This window comes from Brachyhypopomus gauderio, chromosome 14 (assembly GCF_052324685.1).
Source record: "Brachyhypopomus gauderio isolate BG-103 chromosome 14, BGAUD_0.2, whole genome shotgun sequence".
Lineage (NCBI taxonomy): Eukaryota > Metazoa > Chordata > Actinopteri > Gymnotiformes > Hypopomidae > Brachyhypopomus > Brachyhypopomus gauderio.
The window spans coordinates 9,129,581-9,150,251 of NC_135224.1; the positions used below are offsets into that span (position 1 = coordinate 9,129,581).

At 41.9% G+C, this 20,671-nt stretch overlaps 5 protein-coding genes across 12 annotated transcripts in view; 2 read left to right on the top strand and 3 right to left on the bottom strand.

Moving 5' to 3' along the window:
- Window positions 1–2,814: 2,814 nt before the first annotated feature.
- Window positions 2,815–11,612, bottom strand: gpha2 (glycoprotein hormone subunit alpha 2). The gene is made up of 4 exons (XM_076972443.1): window positions 11,567–11,612; window positions 3,754–3,880; window positions 3,406–3,590; window positions 2,815–3,102 (listed from the first exon to the last, which is right to left on the bottom strand). The coding sequence occupies exons 1-4, from the start codon at window positions 11,567–11,569 to the stop codon at window positions 2,992–2,994; spliced, it is 426 nt and encodes a 141-aa protein (XP_076828558.1). The 5' UTR covers window positions 11,570–11,612; the 3' UTR covers window positions 2,815–2,991.
- majin (membrane anchored junction protein) lies at window positions 6,777–11,652 on the bottom strand. 3 transcript variants are annotated; one of them, XM_076972438.1, is made up of 11 exons: window positions 11,514–11,652; window positions 11,257–11,378; window positions 10,493–10,541; window positions 10,339–10,414; window positions 10,031–10,153; window positions 9,912–9,940; window positions 9,550–9,692; window positions 7,793–7,841; window positions 7,412–7,475; window positions 7,217–7,295; window positions 6,777–7,104 (listed from the first exon to the last, which is right to left on the bottom strand). In XM_076972438.1, exons 2-11 carry the CDS (start codon window positions 11,355–11,357, stop codon window positions 7,059–7,061), a joined length of 759 nt encoding a protein of 252 aa, XP_076828553.1. In that variant the 5' UTR covers window positions 11,358–11,378; window positions 11,514–11,652; the 3' UTR covers window positions 6,777–7,058. The 3 variants fall into 3 exon arrangements, with proteins under 3 accessions (XP_076828553.1, XP_076828554.1, XP_076828555.1); XM_076972439.1 differs by having other exon boundaries at window positions 11,239–11,378; window positions 11,514–11,551; XM_076972440.1 differs by lacking the exon at window positions 7,793–7,841.
- A 62-nt stretch (window positions 11,653–11,714) lies between these two features.
- LOC143474823 (aldo-keto reductase Mvan_2161) lies at window positions 11,715–13,383 on the top strand. Its single transcript, XM_076972437.1, has one exon. The coding sequence runs from the start codon at window positions 11,861–11,863 to the stop codon at window positions 12,734–12,736; it is 876 nt and encodes a 291-aa protein (XP_076828552.1). The 5' UTR covers window positions 11,715–11,860; the 3' UTR covers window positions 12,737–13,383.
- A 2-nt stretch (window positions 13,384–13,385) lies between these two features.
- On the bottom strand, window positions 13,386–17,743 carry badb (BCL2 associated agonist of cell death b). 2 transcript variants are annotated; one of them, XM_076972441.1, is made up of 4 exons: window positions 17,593–17,743; window positions 15,861–15,992; window positions 15,264–15,475; window positions 13,386–15,068 (listed from the first exon to the last, which is right to left on the bottom strand). In XM_076972441.1, exons 2-4 carry the CDS (start codon window positions 15,982–15,984, stop codon window positions 14,928–14,930), a joined length of 477 nt encoding a protein of 158 aa, XP_076828556.1. In that variant the 5' UTR covers window positions 15,985–15,992; window positions 17,593–17,743; the 3' UTR covers window positions 13,386–14,927. The 2 variants fall into 2 exon arrangements, with proteins under 2 accessions (XP_076828556.1, XP_076828557.1); XM_076972442.1 differs by lacking the exon at window positions 17,593–17,743 and adding an exon at window positions 17,152–17,307.
- A 2,087-nt stretch (window positions 17,744–19,830) lies between these two features.
- exoc6b (exocyst complex component 6B) overlaps window positions 19,831–20,671 on the top strand; it is a 61,887-nt gene continuing 61,046 nt past the window's right edge. For all 5 annotated transcript variants that reach the window (XR_013120864.1, XM_076972433.1, XM_076972434.1 and 2 more), the window contains exon 1: window positions 19,831–19,985. Coding sequence is in view for 4 of the 5 variants with exons in the window: in XM_076972433.1 (XP_076828548.1) it covers window positions 19,897–19,985 (89 nt within the window). In the remaining variant the exon portion in view is untranslated. The remainder of the gene's footprint in view (window positions 19,986–20,671) is intronic.

The following is a 20,671-nucleotide window of genomic DNA, read 5'->3' on the forward strand; positions in this document are numbered from 1 at the left end:
TGAATGTTTTGCATTAAGTGGGCGTGTCCATTCTAGAAGTCCTGTACACCAGTGGCCCTACTGCAGTAGGAGGGAGTTACAACAGTTCGTCTTGCCTCCTGATGGAAACCCTTAACCTCCGTTCCTTTTGTGCTGCTGGTTGCTGGGGGTTTTGTCACCCTGACGACCCTGGAAAATTCCGTGGCTGTGCCTGCGCCATTTGTTGTTTGCGGGGCAGCAGTCTGGCTGCAGAGGCCTTGGTACATACAGGTAACCTGGGGCCTACACACACACATACACACACACACACAGAGGTAACCTGGGGCCTACACACATACTCACACACACACACACACACACAGAGGTAACCTGGGGCCTACACATACACACACACACACACACACACACACAGAGGTAACCTGGGGCCTACACACACACACACACAGAGGTAACCTGGGGCATACACATACACACACACACACACACACACACACACATAGGTAATCTGGAGCTTCCGCATACATGTTGAGGTAACCTGTAGGTTTTGTATATACACAGAGGTAACCTGGGGCCTACACTCACACACACACACACACACACACACACACACACACAGAGGTAACCTGGGACCTACACACACACACACACACACACACATAGAGGTAATCTGGAGGTTTTGTATATACACCGAGGTAACCTGGGGCCTACACACACACAGAGGTAACCTGGGACCTGCACATACACACCAAAAATATTCATCTTTACACTATGATATATTCCACATACACACTGAGGTAACCTTGGGCATTCCGTATATACACAGAGGTAACGTACATAGACATAGAGGTAACCTGATGCCTACACACTCACACACACACACACACACACACACACACACACACAGGTAATCTGGGGCTTCTACACAGACTATGTAATGAAATATTGGCAATCAGTGCAAGGAAGTGAAAATTAAAACATGATTTAACAATCTATAGTTGCTACAAACATTATGCCTGTAATTAAGACCACGTGCCTGGTTTCTGACTCCATATAGTTTATATGTTTTAACAAAGGAAAGTTTTATTTAATCTATTACTGCAGATAAACCTTATTTACAGATGTTATGTTTTGTTGTGTGTTGTATGCTGTGGGTCAGGAACCAGTGTCCAGGGTCCATTCAGAACCACCACATGTAACCCCACCCTGCTACCAGGCTATATCTACAGTGTCCCACACCACCCACAGGCCTTGCAGTGTGAATACACCACCCACTCCCCATATCACAGAGTGAGAGGGATACAAACAGAGCCACATGGAACACACATCACACTTACATCGCCATACACACACTGTTCAACACACACACACACTTACATCGCCATACACATACTGTCCAACACACATCACACTTACATCGCCATACACACACTGTCCAACACACATCACACTTATATGGCCATTACACACACTGTCCAACACACACGCACACTGTCCAACACACACGCACACTTACATCGCCATACACATACTGTCCAACACACACACACACTTACATCGCCATACACACACTGTCTAACACACATCACACTTATATGGCCATACACACACTGTCCAACACACACGCACACTTACATCGCCATACACACACTGTCCAACACACACGCACACTTATATCGCCATACACACACTGTCCAACACACATCACACTTACATTGCCATACACACACTGTCTAACACACATCACACTTATATGGCCATACACACACTGTCCAACACACATCACACTTACATCGCCATACACACACTGTACAACACACACGCACACTTACATCGCCATACACACACTGTCCAACACACATCACACTTACATCGCCATACACACACTGTCCAACACACATCACACTTATATCGCCATACACACACTGTCCAACACACATCACACTTACATCGCCATACACACACTGTCTAACACACATCACACTTATATGGCCATACACACACTGTCCAACACACACACACACTTACATCGCCATACACATACTGTCCAACACACACGCACACTTACATCGCCATACACACACTGTCCAACACACACGCACACTTATATCGCCATACACACACTGTCCAACACACATCACACTTACATCGCCATACACACACTGTCCAACACACACACACACTTACATCGCCATACACATACTGTCCAACACACACGCACACTTACATCGCCATACACATACTGTCCAACACACATCACACTTATATGGCCATACACACACTGTCCAACACACATCACACTTACATCGCCATACACACACTGTCTAACACACATCACACTTACATCGCCATACACACACTGTCCAACACACATCACACTTACATCGCCATACACACACTGTCCAACACACATCACACTTATATGGCCATACACACACTGTCCAACACACATCACACTTACATCGCCATACACATACTGTCCAACACACATGCACACCCAAAGCAACCAATGTACATAACGCTCCTTGTCAATACTCTACTGATATTACGGTGAGATTATTTAACAATAAACTCTATAGTTCTGATAAACAGTAGAAAAAAAGAACAGAGAAGTTAACACATTTTATTGAATTAGAGGTTTATCACATCACTCTCCCAAACAGTAAGATTTAAATTACAGATTTAAGATTTAAATTAAAGTATATACAACATTTCTTTATGACATCTGTCAAGCATTAAAGCTGTTTTTTCTTTTTTTTTTCCTGTGGTATAAATGGGTTGTTGTCATTTCTCTGCATTTACACCACATCCAAATAAATCTGTCACATTGTTAAAAACAACTCCAAAAAATTAGATATTCAGAAATAAATCATATCTGTTGTGCTTGAGTGGGTTCAGATGTGCTTTTGCTCTAAGCCACCCCTGTTGCTGTTGTTTCTCTCTCTCTCTCTCTCTCTCTCTCTCTGATGCGTGCTCTGAGATGTAAAGTAGACTCAGCCGTTGCCATGGAGGCCTCTAGTAATGGGACCTGTGGCACGTGTCACAGCGACAAGCCTTCGCCGTCAGGATCTCAATGTCATAGCGATCGTCGTGGTAGTTTTGGGCGCATTCCATGCGAACTTTGACCTGAGGAAAGACAGAAGGAACCTTTGATATCATAACTTTATTGCGAAACATTTTTTACGGCTACGTGCCTGTGTGTAGCTTCATCCTGGGTGCTGAATTAACTTGTACTGTTTATAAGAGTCCAGATGGATGAAAGTCGTAGGTGTTAAATCAACGTTGGGGATCTTGCAGTGTGGGTGGCATAGTTATGACAGGAACCTCGTGGTGCCGATCACGCCACTGTGCTCTTTACTGTATGAACGACGGCCGGTTTCAGTCAGCCGTCATTGGGGGGGGTGTTCGGTCGGAGTCTGTCTGCAGTACCTTTGCCATCTGCCTGATGGTGCAGCAGCGTGAGGTGGAGGTGATGATGTGGGAGAAGTTGGTGGCCAGCAGGATGGAGTAGCGGGAGGGGAAGGCGCTGGAGTCGCAGTAGCCCACGCAGGCGTACACGGTGCGGCCGCCCTGACACGTGCCCCGCCGGTCACTCCTGATGGTCACGTTAAACGCTGCGAGAGAGAGAGAGAGAGAGAGAGAGAGAGAGAAGGGCGGACGATCGTGAATACGAGTCCGGCATCAGCATCGTCTCTCTGACATCTTATGTGCTGAAGTAGCAATAGAAATAGTAGAAATTGTGTGTGTGTGTGTGTGTGTGTGTGTGTGTATACGTACGGTACAGGTGGCATCCTGGGCGCATTGCATCAAGGCTCCAGTTGAATGGTAACAGCAGCACCAGCAGCACTAGTAGCAGGGTCACGGATGGGTCAGAGGTCACAGGCCGCGCCATGGAAACAGTAGCCTGCTTGGAGCACAGAAGCAACATGGGGCACATGCTCTAACGTACTCTAACGTGGATGTTTGCCTCAGTTACATTTGCAGTCACAGATAGATTTTGTAATGTCTAATAGATAACGTCACGGTTATTTAATCTTCCAGCTAACTCATCCTTATTTGTAAATGGGCCTGGATGTCTGTCAGGACTTCAGGACTTGTGTGACGGAGGGAGTTTACATGCTGGACTTTCACAATGATGCCACTGAGGTCAACATCGCTGACGATACTGACAAAACAGACGTTATTCTTCCATCTGAGACACATGCAGACTTTCTCTGAACTCAGTGTTTCATGGTTGTAATACAAGATATACTCACTACCATGAATGAAACTCACTCTCATTCTAAAATACTAACATAAGGCATTGCAAATATAGTTCTTCCAACAGTTCAAAATTGTGCATTTGCCTTGAGACACCACTAGTGGGCATCACATTGCGTTGTCAGCTAGGCCTCTCACTCTCCTGATGACTAAGGGCTCCATGAAGTGATTTGTTGCTTGGATTTAAGCACCTGATTCTCTGACTGTATTAACTTTAAACTTCTTTGGAGTACTATCCACCCAAAAAGTAACTTTTCTTAACATTAATGGATTGCATATTGAACCAATAACAATATTTAAGTCTTTCTTCTAAATTAACTTATTTCCAACAAGCTATTTGAATAGGCAGTCATATGACATGCAATAAATTAATTAACAAGCCCAGAATGACAATAACAAATATATGAAAATATTTTCAATGACACAAAATCATGACAGAGTTTAGTCCTACTCGTTCCTAAGCACAGAAATGATTTTCATGCATTTGCACAAGTAAAATCGAAAAACACGCAGAGGAATATAACAGCACAATAAATCATGACGTGAACTTTTCTAAAGTAAAGGTGAGCAGGCTACAAGTAACGCAGACTTCCATTTACCTGTTGGTGTGGCTCTTGGGTGATGCAGGTGTGTGAAGGTGCGTGGGGAGTGTGTGTGCATGCACTGAGAGCTCTCTATGCCTCTCTATATAAGCGCTACAGGTAAAAGTTAGCCTTCACTTTCCCACCTGGTCCCACCCACTTGCTCCCCTTCCCTCAGGTTCAGTGTGCGTATGCAATAAAACCCTCCTTCATGCCACAGTGTCCGCCGTGTTTGACTGCATTACATTCTGTTAGTCTCTTTTCCTCCTGGTAAACGACCCAGCAGCTTTTCAAGCGCCGGCACAGGGGTGAATAATTGTCCTTCCTTGTTTTTCGATGAAAAGGTTGTGCTGTCCTGCTAGATCCCATTTATATTGTGTCTGCACATGTAAGAGCCCCGTGTGTGTGTGTGTGTGTGTGTGTGTGTGTGTGTGTGTGTGTGCGCAGTCAAGAGGCTTCATGTCTATCTGGCATCAAAGCAGAGCTGAGAACATCAGATGTAATAGAGCAGGGAAATCACCAAAGTGAACTCTGGCCTTCAACATGAACCTACCACAGAGGCTACAGGTAAACTCAAGTGTGCATGTCTGGTTCTTGAAGAAATGTGACAGGTGTGAAACTGCTGCACACTCAAGCATCAAGAGATTTGCTTTATGGAGCCCTCTTCTTTCTCATGGGTTGTCTTTTGCATAACTCATAATACTCTAATCTAAAGTAGGAAGAAAGGTTTAGTTAGGGTCACAAAAGGCCACCTTGAGACGAAGCATTTGTGTATGGTGTATTTTGCCCCACAAAAACAACAGCATCCAGCTCTCTCATCTACACCATCAGCAATTTTGGTCTCACAAGGCTTATATGAAGCGCATATATATATATATATATATATATATATATATATATATATATATATATATATATGGTTGTTTAGAACTTAATGCACCTATTAAAGTTTTGCACACATTAACTGCCAATCCATAAGTAAACGTCAGCGCAAAAATTCCTAGTGTGAGTGCCCAAAATAAACAAGCAATCTCTCTCTCTTTTACACACACAAAAGCATCTAACCTACTATTCACATGTCTAGATGTTCCATGAAATGGAAGACATGACATTATTTTGCCCTGATGCCTCCAAAGATAAGATATATTCACATAATTGATGGTTTCTGTTGGCAATAGCATGTCAAGATAATAAATACGATGAATTAATGCTATGATCTTTGTGAGCCAACTGTAAACCAATCATCCTATTCTTTGCAGATACTACTTCACTTAAGATGCTAAACAAAGTGGTTTCTGGAGTCTGTGTGTTTTCCTTTTGACAATGATTAGGGACCACCAGTTTTTACTTGTGTACTATTACATTATTATATGACAAAAGGCAGAGCTTACAACGATCAACGTTCTTCACCTTGAGGAACCGCCTCCTTTCTAAGGTTAAAGTGAACCCGACTTACAGGGTGAAAGAGCAACGTATGAATGACACCACGGTGAATGTTAAGAGGGGAAAAATGTTGTCATACTCTCCTTTGTCGTCATGGCACCAGTAATACCAGCTTAAAGTGGAAGCGGATGTATTAATAATATCTTTTTCATGCTCAGGTGTTTCCAGGTTACAGTGTTTCAAACCATCTGAAAATACAAAACAGCAGAGGTGAGCCTGGCCCCTGGAGACTTGAGTCATGCAGCCGAACTCTGAACAGCAGATGTAATTGTTCTGTCGTGCAGGCGGTAACGATGTTGGATGAAGGCAGTTGTCAGGTAGACGTGCGAGGAGGACGGGCAGGCGCAGGGGAACGGGTGCACGAGACACGCGCACACTCGGGTGATCACTTCATTCAGCGCTCCATCAAGTGCGCTAGTAGGCGAAGCTCTCTCTCTCTCACACACACACACACACACTCACTCACTCACTCACAGTCAGGCTTACAAAAAGACAAAATACCCGTCTACAAGAAATGTTAATATTGTTTAATATGGATCAAATGTAAGTCACATCAGATTCTACACTGAAAAGATTTTGAAAAATGAACAAATCTTATTTTTCCATTTTAAAAGAACATGTTTAAATAATCTTGGTAACACAACATATTCTGGAAAAAAGTCGTACAGGTTTTTGGTAAGGGATACAATAGGGATACACTGTGACATAGTTACAACACTGGCAGTTGAATTCAGAAATCAGTGTAGTGGATGATTGATGAAAGCAGCCGGGGGCTTTTGTAGTGGTGAGGGCCGAGCGTCACAAGCTCCTGCTGAAGAGCAGGGACAGAACGCACCAGGCCCCGCTGCAACCAACACAACCAACACACACCTGAGATGAGCATCATCTCCAACAGCGTCTGGATCCCTGCACAGGGACGGCGGGACCGCGTCTGCACGTCCTAGAGGTGTACTCACCTGGCCAGTCTAGTGAGGACACCGGGATTGTCTCTCACTGTGGATTCGGAGTCGGGACTCTCGGGGGATTCCTGCTGAACTGCTCAAAGGACAGTTTCCAATATCAACATTTTCTAAAAGTGTGTGCTATGGGAATGATTGCAGAAAACGACGATATGACTGTGGAGGAAATGTTTGGTTGAATGCGTGACTCACCCCCACACATTTGGGTTTTGGCACCTGGTACAGGCTGGAAAGGCATCTCTGAGTCAGCATGTAACTGTGAGAGAAAATGTGTGTGTGTGTGTGTGTTGTGGGGTGGAGGTAGAGAAAACAACAGAGATGATGGATATGTTGGCTCTTAAATCTCACACAGTTTAAATAAAACCAAAATGTGGCCATTGTCTTATTTTGATCAGTTTCTATAATGAACATAATGGAGCTAGTTATGCCACCTGAGTGGGTAATATGTCAGGCTGTTTGCCCTATGGGGGTAATAAAGCATGACTAAGCACCACGCCAGGAAGACAAGCTTTCTGTATAAATGATCAACAGAGCCACTCACTCTTTATTTCAATTACTAATATAGACACAGACCTCACTACAAAGCACCTCTTCTGCCCTATCAGTCAGGAAAGGGGGCTGTCTGAGGGAGAGAGAGAGAGAGAGAGAGAGAGAGAGAGAGAGAGAGAGAGAGAGAGAGAGAGAGAGAGAGAGAGAGAGAGAGAGAAGAGAGAGAGAGAGAGAGAGAGAGAGAGAGAGAGAGAGAGAGAGAGAGAGAGAGAGAGAGAGAGAGAGACTGTTGTTTTCTTTGTAGCTTTAGCTCAATCCCTGTTTCCATTTCTAGCACATTTACCATGAACACAAAAGGCCTCTGTAAGGCATGTCTGCAAGCCCATCAGCCCGAGGACACACCGGGCACCTGAAGAAGAGTGTCTATTTGGCCTGGCAGGAAGGTGGATTGTGTAAACTGCATTTACTAACGTTTTCAACAGAACAAGCCTACAGCTCTGAAAATGCTACTAGTAATATGGGAATATGGCTTGAGGATTGTGAGGTCTACATGCTTCTCACCCTCTCCTGTGCAGTTTTGTGTTTAGACATTGCACATTGGGTTGTGATTAGACACTGTGCTGATTTGTGTTGTGTTTAGACACTGTGCAGTTGTGCTGTGTTTCAACACTGTGTTTAGAAACAGTGCTGAGTTTAGACCATAAGTTCGTACAAGGACCTTAAAGTTCTTATCCTAACCACTACCATCATGCACCACCTCATCTATATGCCACTCCTGCTCACTACACAAACCCTCTTGTGTAATGCTAGGTAGGCAGAGCCCAAATAGCCCCAACACTTGGTCCAAGGTCACGAAGACGCCATTATGTTGTCTCCATGTGACTCTTCTCACCCACAAAAGCTTATTGCTACATAGCTGTTATAAAATCCATGACAGTGTTTGAAAACAAAACACAACTTCAAAACCACATTTTGACAAGGTTGCTTGTCTAGCTGTTAAAGAAATGTAGTAAACAGGTAAGTAGAACTAGGTAGGTAGTACATTGTTTGTTAATTGCTATCACAATATTGAAGTAGTGATTTTGCAGAACAAGGCAAAAATCTAATCTGCACTCTAATAAATATTATTTCTACAATTCTGTGTTGTGGGGATTCTGGTGCAGTTTTACTGAGTCACAACATTCACACCCTAACAAAAGTGTCACTGTTTTAATGTAGGCCTATGGAGACCAGATGTTAACAAGTCACATGAACTGGTGTGTTTTATTATGATTCTCTATCAATGAGCTGTCAGTTGCCTTTGCACAATAACATGGGTGTAAACAGACTAACAGACAAAATTTAAGAGGATGAAAACAAAAGCTCACAGTATAATTGTGATCAGAGGTGTCAATTCCAGGTTCAGAAAGTAAAAGTTCTCACCAGGATTTTGCTCAGGCTTCCTGGATACCTGGATTGCACTAATTAGAAAATCTAACAAGCTTGAGCAAAATCCTGGTGAGGACTTTTACTTTCTGAACCTGGAATTGACACCTCTGATTGTGATTTAAGGACCCAGAGAGGGCCGAATTCATGAGTGGATACTAAGCACAGACTTTCTAGGGAAGCAGATGAATTACTGAATTTGCACGTTTTGTTCAGGGACAGACCGACTCAACGAGTGCTCACTGCTTGACACTATCTCATTTTTTCTCTCTGTGTGACCAGAGTTTAAGAACCCTGGAGGACAGGGTAAGGTGTGCTATGGATGTGGAGAAAAGGCTGTAATAGAAATGGATTTTTTTTTGGTTAAGGTAAAAGAAACGTGGTGTGACACACACTGCCACATTTTCAACACTTACTGAAGATGCTGAGGATGGTCTTTCACCATCATGCTATGGTTGTCCTGGCTCGGAGTGCCCTCTTGTGGTTGCTCTGTTCTCCTGCGTTTGGGCTCACATGCACAGCTGGTAGGTGGTGAACTGGTCAACCTATCCTCTCTACTCTGAGAGGTAACATATAGCCATTTAAAATGGCTCTTTAGATGTCACAGAAGAAATGCAGGTGGTCTGTGAAATCTCTCTGATAGCTAGCTAACTGAACAAAACTGAATGTGGAGAGGATGTAACTGTATGGGTGTAAGTGTTAAATGTAAAATGGATATGGATCGCTTAAAACACCGTCACATAAAAGCAGTGCACCTTTAGAAGGTAAAACTACTCACTGGTGGGATCTGTTCATTTGCATGGTTCCCTGCCAGACAAGAGCGGATACACAAGGTGATTAGCAGCGATCACCGTGCGGTTTGCAACACAAGTGCGTATTCTACTGACAAGAGCTCACCGGTGTGCTGAGTGACTTTCTCAGTTGTCTCTACATAGAGTGTAATGAGGAAGGGGTAAGCTATCAGCTTCATGGGTCCCCTCCTGAAGCTCAGCTCAGACACCCTCTCCCACCTGCTCTTATCTAGAAGTATGGCACCATTGGGAACGACTCAGAGGAACGGACCACAACAATTTTTTTTTTTTTAGGTTTTTAGGTAAACACCAACAGAAAATCGTAGTGCATTCTATACAGAGCAGTGGATATAGAGCACAATACCTCTACTATAAGAGGTACGGAGATAAAGTGTAGGACTTTAAAGAGCATACATGGGAAGATGTTGAAATGCTTTGTGGTGAATGGCTGAAGACTGTCCAGGTTCATGAATACAACTCGTACAGCATTCTGTAAGATAATTAAGTGATAGCAGAAAAGGTTTTCAAAAGTATTGGCAGATCTTGGCAGATGTTAATGTCCTGTTACCTCCAGTTCCTCACTGACAAACTCCCTATCTAGCATCTCTTCTTCTCCACTAGAAAAGAACCAAAGTAAATGAGTGTAAGGTGAACTAGTAAACTTGAACTCAAAAGTCCAGTTTTATAGGCAATATCCTAAATTGTGATCTATACTACAGATGTTTGTGTCTGTGTAAAAATGTATATGTATGATGCATAGGTTCTCCATCCATGGCTCAAAATCCTGAGTTTTTTTAAAGGACCAATAAGTAATGTTTTCAGAGATTATTTTATACTTTGTGGAGGTAACAATAATGTGTTGCTCCTTATGGAAATGGTAACAAAAAGTTAGCTACAAACAAAGGTGTCAAAAGTATTCACATTGATTACTCACAGAGAAGTAAAGATACCAGAGTTTTAAAAAAGTATCAATTCAAGATGGTTACTCAAGTAAAAGTGTAAAATTACTGATTTAAAAACTACTTAAAGTATAAAAGTAATGTAAGTGGGGGGAAATGACATCATGTACAAAATCTTAGGCCCCATCACAGGGCCTATAAGTCCCACCTTCATACTTCTCATCCCACCACAATCAAATCCACTCTAGCTGAAAAATAATTACTCTAGAAAAGGATAGATAGCGAACATTTCTATAAATGATGTATTTGTACTTCGCTACATGGCTCCTCTGTCTACAAATGACTATATTATTGTTTTACACATGTACAGACAGGTATATTTCTCTTAACTATTTTAAACCAAAAACAAGCCTACATTTATGCTGTCTCTTGCCTGATTTTGTTCCCTCGTCTTATCTTGAACTTGTAGACATACTGGCCAACCTGAAAGAATCTAGTTTCGGGTAAAGGGAATGAAAACGCCTGAAGCGGCATACTCAAATTCCGACCAATGACCTGGTGTGAAGAAATAAACGGAGGTCAGGTAAATCGTAGAGTTTTAGAATGAAGCACTCGCACCCAACAGGCCACAGAACACATCCAAGAACACATTTTTGTTTTGTGTAAAAATGGCACAGAAAAGAAACATACGCGTCGTCAAATACTGGAATCGCTAATGTGTGCCAGTGTAGTGAGACGCCCACCATCCGCGGCGAAACACTCCAAACGATAAACCCGTCACGCGCAGAGAAGTTCCCGCTCCTAGTGAAGCCCCGATCCTATTGGTCAATATTTCATGCGGAAGTTCGTGCTCCCGCCTATATCGTCACATGATCAAAGTAAAACTACACACGACTGTACGAAAAGAAAAACAACAACACTCAGTTACTTTCGCGCTCTTTTTTTTTTTTACCGTGGCGCACGCGAGGTCTAATTTTAACGGTATGTTAATCAAATCAGGTTTGTGACGCTGTTTGGGTCAAGCGCCTCACTTCACAATGACGGACACAACGACGGACGGTCCGTCTGTTCTGCTCAACACCGGGACTCGGATGCCGCTGTTGGGTCTGGGCACGTACCGACTGCAAGGTGCCGAGGACACCCACCGAGCTGTGGATGCCGCCTTGACCGCAGGCTACCGAGCCTTCGACACAGCAGCTGTCTACCGCAATGAGGCGGACATCGGTCAGGCCCTTCGCGTCCTGCTGCCTAAACATGGGCTTTCTAGGGGAGATGTATTCATAACCAGCAAGCTGAGTCCAAAGGACCAAGGCTGCAAAGCCAGGGATGGCTGTGTGAGGAGTCTCCAGCAGCTGGGTCTGGACTACATTGATCTGTATCTCATCCACTGGCCTGGTACACAGGGTTTACCTGTGGGGGATAAGCAGAACCCAGGGAACCGCTCCCAGAGCTGGGAAGCCTTGGAGGACTTCCACGCTGAGGGAAAGTTCCGGGCTATTGGAGTGTCAAATTACACCACAAAGCATATGAAGGAGCTGTTGGAGGGTTGCAGAGTGACTCCAGCGGTCCTCCAGGTGGAGTTTCACCCCAGGCTGGCCCAGAGGGAGCTGCGGGTGTTGTGTGAGGAGAGCGGAGTGTGTTTTCAGGCCTACTCCTCCCTGGGGACCGGGGTGCTTCTCTCTGATCCTATTGTTCAAGAGGTGGCAGGAAGGTGTGGAAGGACTCCGGCTCAGGTTCTCCTCAGGTGGGCAGTGCAGCAGCACGTGCCCGTACTCCCGAAATCATGCCAGCCTAGTCGTGTGGAGGAGAACGGCCGACTGTTTGACTTTGAGCTCAGTGACCTTGACATGGTTAAACTTTCTGCTCTGGACTGTGGGGAGAAGTTCTGCTGGGACCCCTCTCTGGTGGTTTAGAACCCCATACAGGCCAAGTAAAACCTACAGAACACTCTTGTGTACCAGGGACAATGTCCTGGATGATGACCATTTTGTAGGTCAGCTGCTGAATATTGATTGATTAATTTGTTGGTTTATTAGCTGGTTGCAAATGGTTTGCCTTTTAGGTGCAACAGTAAGGTAATTATGTCAGAGGTCCTAACAACATAATATTTTAGAATTCAACAAACATACATTTCTGATGTTTGTTTTTTTTTGTGATTGTCATTATGTAGGCATTTCAACTTCTGTTGTTAACATGAAAATTTGCCAAAAGCAAAAAATAAATAATTTTGTGGCCAAATGGACTGTTTTTTTTTAATAATGAATGCTCGGTATATAAAGAAAAAAATATTAATTATCAACAAATTTCAGGAATCTTTATGTATGTTCACAGCTATTACCGCTAACCTTTGCTCTGAAATGTCCAGGGTCTCTGATCTAAATGAAATTGATCTGGGGATGCCCCATGTATGTGTATGTATTCGTGATGCTGAAATGTGAAAGTCACCCATGTCTATAATGACGATTATTGATGTATTTTTCACATAAACCTTTTACAAAACTTGACATTAAAGCTTAATTACAAGAAAACCTGACTGATCGAAAAGCCAGAAACTTTTAGCAGTTCCAATTAATAAAGGATTTTTATTTCACAATGTAGTGGTCATAAAAATAAAGGCATTAAAAAGCATTTCAGATTTACACATTCAAGTAATATCAATGACGACAGTAAGGCAGTAGATTCCACTATCGAAAGCCTATCGACTTTTTCTTGTGGTTTTCAGATGAACTCTTCTGCAAGGTTGCAGACTGTTCCAAGAAGTCATTTTATGGCTCACGGGTAGTGGAAGACATGTAATACACAAAACTTTGTTCAAAGTCCTTTTTCCCAACCCTGTACACACCATCACAGATTACAAACAAGCTACAGAAATCAAGTCACAATGTCACAAAGACGTTTCATTCAGACACAAAATTGCCACTTTGTTATAACATAGTTAATGTACAATAAACCTCCCTTCCATCTATACAAACAGTTTTCAAATTGGCCATATTTTTATAAAAAAATAATCCATATTGGATAAGGCCATATCCATTATAAAGGACATCAAAATGTAACTGCAATTAAAACATTTCCCTTGGTAATTTGTTTAGAATCGGTTAACCCATTTCTGAAATAATTTTGAAATGTACTGCATTTAAAAATAGTAAATTGTATCATGTTTGTTTACATAAATTAATCAGTTACATAGATTAATCAGATGAAGGTGAAATTTTGAAGGCATTTATATGTATTTCCAATAATGCTTTTAATTCCATAACCCGAGTTTGGATGAATTGATTGAGAATCTGGGTAAGCTGGGGGTGGAACTCGCATTCTGTTCCTTGCTGCATTTGCATGCACAGAGTGTGGATAAAGTGCACAATATAGGCAAATGCTGTAACTTGCTGTGATTTTTTTGTTCTTTGCTTACTACTGTGTACTTACAATAAACCTTAACTGCAAACCCTCATACTTTCAGTGCACAGGGTTCCATAATGTACTGATGCAGCCTGCAATATTCTGCAGGTCTAATGTTAAACCAGGTTCACTGTGCTTATTTCATGAGGCCATTTCTTGGTTAAATACATGAGGTTGGAGTTTTAAGTACATCCATATATCAAAAGATTATGGTGTGTGCATATCACAGTTAATTGAATGACTGACAAAAAAAAAAAAACCTTGGAGTGTTGATTAGGCCACGTTCATAAATTTAACCAATATAATGCAAAAGGTGTTACTATAAATGGAGCGCTGCAATAAACCAATTTAATATTTTAGCATATCATGTAAATGCACCGATTGTTTAACGCTTCTTTATGCCTCAATATGCACACTGAAACAAGTGGGTTTCCTTGCAAACCAGTTTGCATAGTTTTCCCCCACAGTTCTGGAAGAGAGGCAAAGGAAGCAATCTGCTTCATCTCCGTTCTATCTGACATATCAAATGTCAGCGAAAGGAAGATTTTGATTAGTCTGACTGGTCTCCCTGCAGCTACTTCAAGTAGGAGGTCTGAAACTAGCCAGTCGAGTTAGAGCACCGGTCCTTCGCCGTTTCTTGGCCTTCAGTCCATCCTCTTTCCTCCGTATACTTCTGCGTGCAGAGATCTTGCACACATCAGTCCTTTATTCTGCGGGACGGGTATCTGGAGCCGTTATGCTGCTGCTGGTCTCCGAGTCGGACTCTTTGTGGCTCCAGAGGAAGGCAAACCAGCCGGACGAGCTGTGCATCTGAGGAGGAACTCCTGCACTCTTTACCCTCTTCATCTGTCAAAGAAGAGTTTATAGACCAGATAAAACTCAGTTAAAGACGAATACACATGGTTACAGGTCCAGTAAAAAGCAAAGTGCTTATTGCAGAAGTGTAGGCTACTGCCATTGCAGGCGTTCTTGATTTCACAAATCCTGGAACGTGGGCTAATCCCGTTGCTGATCCGCCCATCGGCTCCATCTGTCACTCACCCCTTTGTCCAGCAAGGTGTCAAACTCATCGCTCATCTTCCTTAACTGTCTGCCATATTTCATGGCTGCCCACAGAATTGGTGGAGCTGAACGAGAACGACGGCGGAAAAAATCTTCTCCGTCTCCACCCGAGGCTCCACATCTCCCAGCCCCTGACTCCTTAAGCCTCTCCTCGTTCATGGAGTGGTTCCTCTGCCTTGTCCCCCGTTCTCCTTCAAACCGGTAACGGCAGATGATACGATCCAATTTCATGTCCGTTACACGTAGCGTTAAGACTAAAATGTTTGCTTGTATTTTATTTCATTAATCTGAATACAAGAGATTCATCTGAATCCAAGAGAATTTTCAAAAGTTAAACACAGTCTAGTCAAAAAGAACTCCATATGCAACTCCACAATTTGAAGTCACCTGTTGAGTGAGGCCATTAATGACACCTTACTTATCCACACAGGTGATTAATTACTCAAAATATAAAGTTGATTTTAATTAGGGTGCATTGTGCTTTGTGTTTATGCATCCTAGATACAGAGTGGGTGTAGTGACATAATGAAGGCTCTTGAATATTATCCACAGGACCTAGCTTAGACACTAACTCACCTCTGAGTGCATCGGATACATGCAGGTGTTGCTCATAAGTTGATCCGTCCCCTAGCTGGTCTGCGTCTCCTAGTCCTTCAGATGTGTCTGACTCACTGTCAGATATAGTGAATATCTGAGCCATTGTGAAAACTAGAACAACAGGATTTTGACATTAGTATCAGACATCTACGATGAATTCATTTGTTGAATGTGGTAGGAGGCCAAGACTCAAACCTTAGACACACTGAAAGCCACAAGTCTGATTTTGCACAAAGATTTACAAAAAAACTGTCCATCATTAAATGTCAGTTGTCTTTGACATGCTGCATCACATACACAACATTCATCCCATTTAAATGCTTTAGCTTACTAAATGTATAGCCATTGGAATAAAAGACTTTCTAAAAAACATTTGTCTTAGAGGAACCTTACAGCAGCAACCAGATGGCCATAACTGCAATGAGCAGTAAAGAGGCCATGTAAGCTTTACTCCTGACACCCCACCTATACAGTTCTGATAGTGGAGTTTGTTTTGTACCAATGATTTTGTTTTCATGATTACAATCCTGCTCTAATCTGCACTTGCTCTTGCCAGAGAGGATATAAGAGCAGAAATACGCATGAGAAGAACGAATATCACCTTCGTTAACTACTTCTGTGGAATTTATTGCACAAGTCTCTCGCTACTATCAATGAATAGAAAAAAATCCTGATGTTGTGATCTTGTTCTCCGTCTTAAACAAAACAAGCAAGAACAAGCATTCAACGAATTAGTCCTGAAACCCAAACAAAACCAACTTATCTAGCTCTGTAACACAATGAAACACTGTAGCTAGTTACTGAGTACCAAATTACTCATGCGACAAAATCACCGAATGTCGGTTTTTGCGTAACTTTAGGCGGTAAATGAGCGAAACCCGCCCGGATAATTGATTGGGTTTGTCGTTTCCCGAGTTAATACCGATACTAAACCGTCGAGGAGCACGACGCAGACGGCTTGGCTGGCTACTCTATCCACACTTGGCCCGGCTGCTTCCGCCTCACCAGTTGACCGACTTAGTCGACGTGACTATCCGTCCACTTTGTTGTAGTCTTCAAAAAGATCGAGTAGTTGTTACACACACGTTACAAAACGTTACAAAACACAGACGCAATAATATTACAGCTTTGTGAATTTAGCAGACACCTAGTCATGGAGTCTTTAACCGAGTCATTAACCTCTCACTTGGCTATCTAAACAATTACCGGCCACCTCCAAACACCATCCAAATGTAAGAGAGCTGTAATGAAACGGGAGTGTTGTACTAACCACTCTTTCCCCCGGGGTGATACTTGTGTGGTGTCCTAAACTCGTCTGACCGAATGGCAGGTCAGTTTTTCACTAATATTGTTGTTTACTTTGACACCAGTATCGCGAGAGGAGTTAACACACAAACCCGCTTCCTGGACGCGATGCCGAAACTAGCAGATTTTCTAACTAGCTTACCCTTTTGTAAATAATACAAATATACACATTTTGCATGATCACAACGGGATTAACGAATACTCGACGATGTTCACGAGGAGAAAAGACCGAACAGTTTTGTTTCTCTTCAGATAGCTATGCTAGTTACCTGCTAATATAACTCGCTGCGTAATCTTTATACTTTTTAAAACTAGGTCTCTCTAACTTCATTAATAACTCTAACCTTAGTCATTTTTACACGTTGACTTAAAATGTGAGAATGAATCGATATTGCATATACTTTACCGTCAGATAACGTAACGTTATCCCGTAGCGAGTTCAGGCGCCAGCTGATTTAACACTATGGACAATTCCTGGTGCTTTAGGGTTTATTGTGGTGCAGCACAAGCCTTTCACCACCAGAGCTGCTGTATAGGGCAGATGAGACCAACTGGGGCACGCTCGTAATGCTGCAAAAATAACAATTGTAAATTATATAATGTGTTAATTAGATTTTTTAAATTACAGTCTGTACAATTGGCCTATATTAAACTGCAGTAAGTATTTTTTTATTTCGTACTTTTGTTTTTCTTACTTATTTAATACTTAGTAATATACAGTATGAAGCTCTAGATGTCAAAGATCAATGTTAAAGTATACTCAGGTTAATCACCCTGTGTCAAACACATTATTGATTCACACAGTGAACCTCAACAGGGAGGTCTGACATGCCATGTCTGACATGCCCTCTTATTTTTAATCCAGAGATTTACAAATTACCGAACATCTCTAAATGCAAAGTCCACATTGACCTCCCCAGTGAGTCCATACCAAGCCCCACTGAAACTATTAAAGCTGAGTGCCATGTGGTTCCGTCTGGAGTTACCACTAGAGACAAGTGGTGACATGATATCACAGTCCATTCATCTGTCTACTTCCTAAGAAACCAGTCTTGCTCCACTCAGTCTTCATGCTGCATTTCCCTAATAGCCTGTGCTCTCCTCATCGGCCACTGACTAACTATTTCTCATCATTTCATCACAGCTACCCTCTGAAACCAAATCCCACAAGCAAAAGATTTTGCACTGCTTTGTCGAGTTGTTCTGCTTTGTAGGAAAAGTGCTACCAGTGAGAATCAAAAGCTAATAGATTTGTGCTGGTCTGTTGAAAAATGCTACCATATGTGGTTTTATTTTTCAGTTATGTATATCCTCTAAAGTTATATCTATCACACTATTATGACTTCATATTAATACCAGAAGTAGTAAGTACTGTAAGAGCGTGGGAAGCATGTTTATACTCTATTGCAATGTCTTAAAATGTCTGGGGTAGATTTTTGATAGTATAGTACCACATATCAAATCATGCCATTTCACTTCACTATTTATTACTTTTGATGAACATTAAAATGAAACAAACAACAACTGGGGTTTAGCTGCTAAATTAAACGGGTGGCACAAATTGACAACTCCCTGTTTTTAACCTGGACTACTTAACCTGCCTAACCAAATCTCTTGATTCTTTCTCAATTTTTTTGTACAGATCAAAAACAAAAATGAACAAAAACTATAAAAACAAGTAAACAACAACAACAACAACAAAAACAATTTGATATGCTTTATAGACTAATAGAAACGTTAACACAAGCTTCAACTTTATGGTTATTTTACTGTCCCACTGTTTAGAGAGGCAAAACTCAAATGCTATTAGCTTACTTGGTTTAACATGAAAGTAACCTATGGCAACTGTATGATGATTAGAAGCCTAGCTAAGTCAGCAGCCACTGTGTGAGGTCAGGTGAGATATAATTATGCTGTTGTTTTGGAAGCTTTTACGTAATGTAGGGCACAGTCCACCATAATTGTAGATACAGAGGGAAAAATCTTCCAGGATTCTGTGGTATTCATAGTCTTCATATGTCTTACAGGCTTTACATTTCCTTGTTATTGAAGTATTACCATATAGTAGATGATAATAGGCTGTATTAGCCTATTATTTATATGATAGCTTATCATCCCCATCAAATTAAATAATCTAAAAATGACGTAAACAGCTTTGTTCTTTTAGTTGTCATATATATTAACGTATATAAAGATAGAGCACAGTTATAATTAGGCTAAACATAGTTGCAATTATATTCAATTACTTAATTAGCGAAAATCTGTAACTATTTCAGTTCTCCACCAGATGACGCTACCAACGACTGTATCATTTAGCAAAAGTTTTGTTTTTTTTCAGCATGGTTGAATAAGTTGCTTTTTAATTTTGAGCTGCCGTCCAGTCTGTCATGAAGAAAAGTTTTTACTTGGAATTAAATATGGGCAATACAAATAGACTAAATGTAAAATAAAAAAGTAACAATAAACATTTCTCTACAACAGTTTACAGTACCAGAGAACAAATAATCTAATAAAAACAAACTAATCTTTTTCGATAACTAATAAATGTTTCCCCCTCTTCCAGAGTGAATGCCGAATTCAAGCACCTTATTCCGGAAGTGCACTCTCCCTCTCTCTCTCTCTCTCTCTCTCTCTCTCTCTCTTTTCCTCTCCCACGGCTCTATCGTTCTTCAAGTGTACGCATGCGCGCGGCGCTACTGGGACATGGAAGATGGCGAGCGCCGAGACCGCAGCGGAGCACGAACGGATCCTTCGGGAGATTGAAAGCACCGACACCAATTGTATCGGTCCGACACTCAGGTAATTCGTCAGTAAAAGTGACCGGGCTCTGTTCAGGTCATGGAAAAAGTTACTGGGCGGCGAGAAGTAATTGAAAATGTTGTCTTGTTCTTCTGTTAGTAACTTGGCTAGGAGACTTCCAAAAAATCTTTGCCGAACTCATGCAGCTAGCCTGTTAGCCGAGGAGCTAACGCGGAGCGATACACGCCTATTAGTATTCACATCACACTGGGTCAGTCAACCAAACCCTCACTGGCAGTGGCATTCAGTCAGTGTTTAGAGTTTATTTTTTAATAACATTAATATTTTTAACAAATATGGTTGTTAAATGAAAACAACACTTCTGAATGACCACTTGTGAAAACTTTAAAACATTCCCAGTGAGCATTCCTCATTAAATTTTATTCTGGATCTTTTATAATCCCTATACAAAAATGGGGTTTCTAACAGTGTATTTGATGTTATGTGGCTTTATACGCGTCCGCACGATGACAGTTTCAGTCGTTTTCTTCTTTAGATTCATTGCACATTTACCACCATGTTCAGTCCACCGTGTTGTGTTTCTCGGCTCCGTTGATGCTGCACGCCCTCATCTTCCGCTTCGCTTATTTAACTACCGGCCAAATCACACCTTGTTCAAATATACATAATGAGATTTGTGACTTACAACATATTTATTCATGTAGCCTTTTTGAAATCTGTGTTTT

Excerpts from the sequence above, each read along its gene's own strand:
- LOC143474823 (XM_076972437.1), top strand. The coding sequence starts at position 11,861 with ATGACGGACACAACGACGGACGGTCCGTCTGTTCTGCTCAACACCGGG.
- gpha2 (XM_076972443.1), bottom strand. Across the intron at positions 3,591-3,753 it reads CCCAGGATGCCACCTGTACC|CGTTTAACGTGACCATCAGG; the intron begins GTACGTATACAC and ends TCTCTCTCGCAG. Across the intron at positions 3,103-3,405 it reads CCATCAGGCAGATGGCAAAG|GTCAAAGTTCGCATGGAATG; the intron begins GTACTGCAGACA and ends GTCTTTCCTCAG.
- badb (XM_076972441.1), bottom strand. The coding sequence starts at position 15,984 with ATGGCTCAGATATTCACTATATCTGACAGTGAGTCAGACACATCTGAA. Across the intron at positions 15,476-15,860 it reads TGTATCCGATGCACTCAGAG|GAGAACGGGGGACAAGGCAG; the intron begins GTGAGTTAGTGT and ends ACCGGTTTGAAG. Across the intron at positions 15,069-15,263 it reads ACACCTTGCTGGACAAAGGG|ATGAAGAGGGTAAAGAGTGC; the intron begins GTGAGTGACAGA and ends CTTCTTTGACAG.
- majin (XM_076972438.1), bottom strand. The coding sequence starts at position 11,357 with ATGCCGCTTCAGGCGTTTTCATTCCCTTTACCCGAAACTAGATTCTTT. Across the intron at positions 10,154-10,338 it reads GCATTTCAACATCTTCCCAT|ATAAGAGCAGGTGGGAGAGG; the intron begins GTATGCTCTTTA and ends CCATACTTCTAG. Across the intron at positions 9,941-10,030 it reads GAAAGTCACTCAGCACACCG|GGAACCATGCAAATGAACAG; the intron begins GTGAGCTCTTGT and ends CTTGTCTGGCAG.